Source organism: Mya arenaria, chromosome 8 (assembly GCF_026914265.1).
Source record: "Mya arenaria isolate MELC-2E11 chromosome 8, ASM2691426v1".
Classification (NCBI taxonomy): domain Eukaryota; kingdom Metazoa; phylum Mollusca; class Bivalvia; order Myida; family Myidae; genus Mya; species Mya arenaria.
Window position 1 is genome coordinate 48,072,890 of NC_069129.1, and position 5,087 is coordinate 48,077,976.

The 5,087-nt window shown below is 40.4% G+C and overlaps 1 protein-coding gene across 1 annotated transcript; it reads left to right on the plus strand.

Annotated features, from left to right (window-relative positions):
* Positions 1 to 1,850: 1,850 nt before the first annotated feature.
* LOC128242907 (uncharacterized) lies at positions 1,851 to 5,049 on the plus strand. Its single transcript, XM_052960335.1, has 3 exons — positions 1,851 to 2,002; positions 2,295 to 3,198; positions 4,516 to 5,049. Exons 2-3 carry the CDS (start codon positions 2,295 to 2,297, stop codon positions 4,893 to 4,895), a joined length of 1,284 nt encoding a protein of 427 aa, XP_052816295.1. The 5' UTR covers positions 1,851 to 2,002; the 3' UTR covers positions 4,896 to 5,049.
* Positions 5,050 to 5,087: the final 38 nt, after the last annotated feature.

Consider the following 5,087-nt stretch of genomic DNA (forward strand, 5'->3'; position numbering starts at 1 on the left):
GATGCTACTGACGACAGTCTTCAACAAGGGAGGTAATTACAATGTGGTAAAAGGAGCATTTTATCTTCGCCCGTGGGCAAGATAAGAATATCTAGCATGGTTAAATTATTGGATCTACTTATCTGAGGTGGGAGAAATTGAAATATTAAATGTCATAGGACTATAAACATGATATAATAAAGCGGATTAAAAGGAAATCACGACTTAAAATGTTTCTCTCCGGATAGTTATACGTACAAAAATAAGCTGCAGAATGAACACTTTAGATGATAAAAAATGTATCAACAAGTTTTAAATGTGTTAGAATATACTATTTCAATGCATCCTATTTAGACAGGGATTTTGGTTTAGCAAGGTGTAGAAAGATATGAAAGGTTATCTGGGGGGAAAAGGGAAGGGATGGGGGAAGGGAGGATGGATTGGGAAAGGGCGAAGGATCGACATAGGGGAGGGATTTGGGAAAGGGAGTGGGATGGGGCAAGAGAGTGGGATGCAAAAAGGGAGAGGGATAAGGAAAAGAAGAGGGAAGGAAAATGGAGTGGGATGGATTAAGGGATGGATAGGAAAACGGGATGGATAGGGAAATGGCTCGGTAAAAAAGAATAGATGGGGGAATGGTGAGAGAAGGGGAAAGGAGAGGGCTGGGGAAAGGGGGGTGGTGGTGGGCAAGGGAGAGAGATGGGGAAAGGGTGAGATAAGGGGAAAGGAGAGCGCTGGGGAAAGGGAGGGTGGTGAAAAGGATGGAAAAAGGGTGAGAGAAGGGGAAATGGTTCCGGGTGGGTTAATATGGTGTTGATTTGTTAAGGGGGGAATGGGGAAAGTGAGAGGAATTGAGAAAGACAGGGAGATGGTGACAGGGATGGGGAACGGGAAAGGGATGAGAAAAGAGGATTTATGGGAAAAGGGATGATGAGAATTATAGGGAGAAGGATGGGTAAAAGGACAAGGGATTGGGAAGGGATGAGTGACAGGGAAAGGGATTGGATGGCGAAAGGGAGAGGGATGGTAAAGGAGGGTTGCGTGGGGAAAGAGACAGGGATCAAGAAAGAGAGAGGGATGTAAAAGGGAGAGGGATGGGAAAGGGGTAAGGGTGGGGAAAGGATGGGGAAATGGGGAGGAATTAGGAAATGGAGAGGGATTCGAAAAGGGGGAGGAATTCGGAAAAGAAGCGGAATGGGGGAAATGATGTTGATCAGAAAAAGGGGAGGAATGGGGAAAGGGACAGAAATGGATTAAGCGAGTTATGGGGTAAAAGAGAGGGGTAGAAAATGAAAGGGATTGGGAAAGGTCGATGGATGTGGCAATTGAGAGGAATCGTGAAAAGGTGAGGAATGGGGAAAAGGATATGGATGGTTAGGGAAAGGGACTGGAAAAGACAGAGTGATAGGGAAAGGGAGATGGCTGCGAAAAGGAAGAGGGATGGGAGATAGAAGAGTAAATGGTGAGGGGTGGGCAAACATAAAGTTGGAGGGGGAAAGGGGGAAATGGGAAAAGGAATGGATTTTTGAAAGAGAGAGAGATGGGGAAGGGATTATTATTATTATTATTATTATTATTATTATTATTATTATTATTATTATTATTTGGTTCTGCATATTTACATAATGATCGGTCAAAAAAGTCCGGAGATTGTTATTAGGAAAGATATCGAGTTTAATTTGAAAGAAATGAGCATAAAACACGGTATTTCTACCTTAAATATTTAAGCATTCACCGATGTTTTAATATGTTAGCGCTTTCCGCTATTTAATTCAAGGTTACAAGCTTGTTATCAGCAGATAATGTTTTCCATGCAATATTAAATAGTAGTTAAAGGTTTATCAGTCAAAATTAATGTTTGTTATACATGCTTATGTATTGATTTTGAATAAGAGTGTCACTTTAAATCGCATGTTTACAAACGTTTAAACATCGTGAATAAATACAAAGGTTATATTTGGACATGCGCAGTAGATGAAATGAATTTACTTCATTGTTGGTTTTGAAGATCAACAAAATAAAGGTAAATATAACTTGTATTTCTTTATTGAGAATTGCTTGATATAACCGACATTAAAAGCAGTTTTTTTGTGGGGGTGGGGATAATAAAATAGCACATTTGAACGATCTTTAATGCTTTTCTAAATTAGAACAAAGATCACTACTTTCGTTTTGAAAATGATTCGTATCTAGACAAGACATTTTATTTTTGTCTAAGGTCAAATTTTTACTTGCTCGTACTGAATCTGTACGTTTTCATTTGAATAAAACAGTTAGCTTATAACAGTGATTCATATATTAGTTTGTTTACATAGATGGAGGTACCCGGAAAGAAGCGTGACCCTGACCTTGACAAGGGTTCCGCTGACGCCACGGTCTACTGCCAGCCGTGTGAAGAAGGCGGTAAACGCGCTGTGGCCCAGGGCTTCTGTCAGACCTGCGAGGAGTACATGTGCGCTCCCTGTGTCGAATACCATAAGAGATTGAAGATGTCTAGGAACCACATTTTGCTGTCCAAAGATAGGATGCCCTCCTTCTACCCGACAACGAAAAAATCAGCTATCGCCGACACGGATTATTGTAACAACCATCCGAAGGAGATGATCAAATTTTATTGCCCGACCCACGGAGACCTTGGCTGTGGTGATTGTGTCGTACTCGACCATCGCAACTGTAAAGTTGACTATATCGCTGATGTGGCTAAAGAATTCGTCACTGGAAAATCATTCAGAGAGCTGGAGCCATCGATTAAACGAGCTAAAGATATTTTATCCGGGTTTATAAGAAACGTCAAGGAGCTCTTTGGTGATGTCAAAAACCAGTCGAAGGTTGAGATAGATAAACTGCGGAAGTTCCGTGCAGAAATAAACACTTATCTAGACCGGCGCGAGAATGAGTTGCTCGACAACATCAAGAAGGTTAATACCGAGGATGAGAACGCGCTGTCTGCACTTAAGACCGATTGTGAGTTGACGAAAACCGGACTTGAGGCCATGAGGACGGAACTTACTTCCGGTGACGTCTCGGTCAATCAGCGGTACGTGGCATCAAGGAGAAGCCAGAAGGAGCTACGGAGAATTTATGATAATATGGAGAAGATGGCTGATAGGATGAACGCCCGGAAGTACCTGTTTACTAAGGACGCGGACACGGAGCGGCTACTGGGTTCGAAAAGGGGCCTTGGAACACTTGACGTTGCGGGAGAGTTTCGAAAGAATAGTATGTTTAAAAATCACTTTACATATTTAAGTATCACTTGACTCTAAAAAGGATAGCCTTGTAATTTTTTGAGGAAAACTCTATGTAATATCTCAATAATTTGTCCTTCTACTTATATTGAGTTCTTGTTCAAAATGGCCAAAGCTATTACTTAAATTATGACAGAGAAGTTTAACTTAAACTAAATGAAAACGTTTTAATATAAATTACTGATAATAAATACGTTTTGCTGCAATCAATTCGGTAAACCCGCCTGGGCAAGTACACTGCAAGTACACTGTAAACAAACATAAATGGGCCTCGACGCGAATGCCAACGCAGCCCGTTTTTCCCATTCGGTATAAATTGGAATTTATCATAAAATCCATAGTTATTGGGCTTACTGTTAGACTATGTACATAAGCGTATTTGTAGCAACATTTTTACAGTGTCATTTAAATATATTTCAAGGTTTTCACAACACTCCGACCTTTTCTATCTAAAACAAAAAGAACTTTGATTTATATGTATTTTTCTGTTCGAAATACTATCTTTATGACTATTTTTACGGTTTTATAAAGGTGATCAGCTGACTCAAAGTAATGGTAATGCCCATTTTTAGTGCTGTGTCTTATATGCCCAACATTTGCACACCGGGAAAACATATCAACGGGATGCACATTTGGCCTTGGGGTATGTTTTTGACGAGTTTATATGACAATTGAGAAAAGTAAAAAAAAATCAATAAAAATCAAAAGTTATAAATAATTTGCCAAAACATTTCAACAGGTTTTTTTTTATATCAATGCGTTACTTTTATTGTTTTATGTCGAATATTCGAATTAAGACCCCAAAATAGAAACACACGCTGGGACATAAGGCAAATTTGCCTCCGAAAGAAAACAAATGCATGTTTGCACTTATTTATCCCTGGGGTAAATCTTGTCACAATAATTTGGCTAAAATATCAAACTGACAGAAAAGACGTGTTAATAATGTGTTCATAAGATATACGGGGAAAATCGTACAGTGAATTTGTTTGCAGGCGTACTTAAGACGGGAACATAAAAATGATTATAACTCAACTTGTCAAATATAGCTTTTGGTGCTCACTCGGTGAATGTTATTGTATATTACACTAAAACCAAAAACACCTCTTTATCATTTATATTTATTACAGGGTGGCCGTGTCTTGTTTGTTTAATCTAAATTTTCTCATTGAAAAAAACACTTAAAATTGAAGCTGCACCTTTTTAAAAAAGGTTTAAACCATTGTCGCATTTAAGTTTATAAGACGAAAGTGAAAAAAAAAATAATCTAGTCCATTATTGTGTTCAGTTCCAGTTCCTGACCTATCTACTGTAACATGGAAGAATGGAGCAGACATCCACGTCAGAGCGCCACAAGGCCAGGAAACCTGCATTATTACCGGCCTCGCCCTGCTGTCTCCCGGTCTCTTCCTTCTGACTGACCACGGTAACAGCTGTGCCAAACTGGTGGACGCCACCACCCGCGCCGTCACGTCCCGACTCGAACTGCCAGGCGGGCCCTGGGACGTGTGTGCGCTTCCTGATGACCAGGCCGCTGTCACTCTCCCGTTTAAGTCCATGATACAACTGATGTCTACGAAAGGAGGGCAGTTGTCGCGTGGAAAGGAAATTAAAGTATCATTTGGGTGTTATGGTATTGCATACTACAACAATAGACCCGCGTATTGAAGTGATGACATTGGATGGGCTTATTACCAGTAAATTTCAAACAGTGTATGGAAGACAAACTTTCAAATGCCCATACTACCTGACTGTGTCAGCTTCCACACCACCGACCCTGTTCGTGTCTGACTACACTGCTGACACCGTCCTCCAGCTGTCTCTAGACGGGAAGGCCCTGCAAGAGTACAGTGACAATAA

Bases quoted from the DNA above. Each gene is read 5' to 3' on its own strand.
- LOC128242907 (XM_052960335.1), top strand. From the start codon at position 2,295: ATGGAGGTACCCGGAAAGAAGCGTGACCCTGACCTTGACAAGGGTTCC. The intron at 3,199-4,515 runs GTATGTTTAAAA...TATTGTGTTCAG, and splicing joins GGGAGAGTTTCGAAAGAATA to TTCCAGTTCCTGACCTATCT.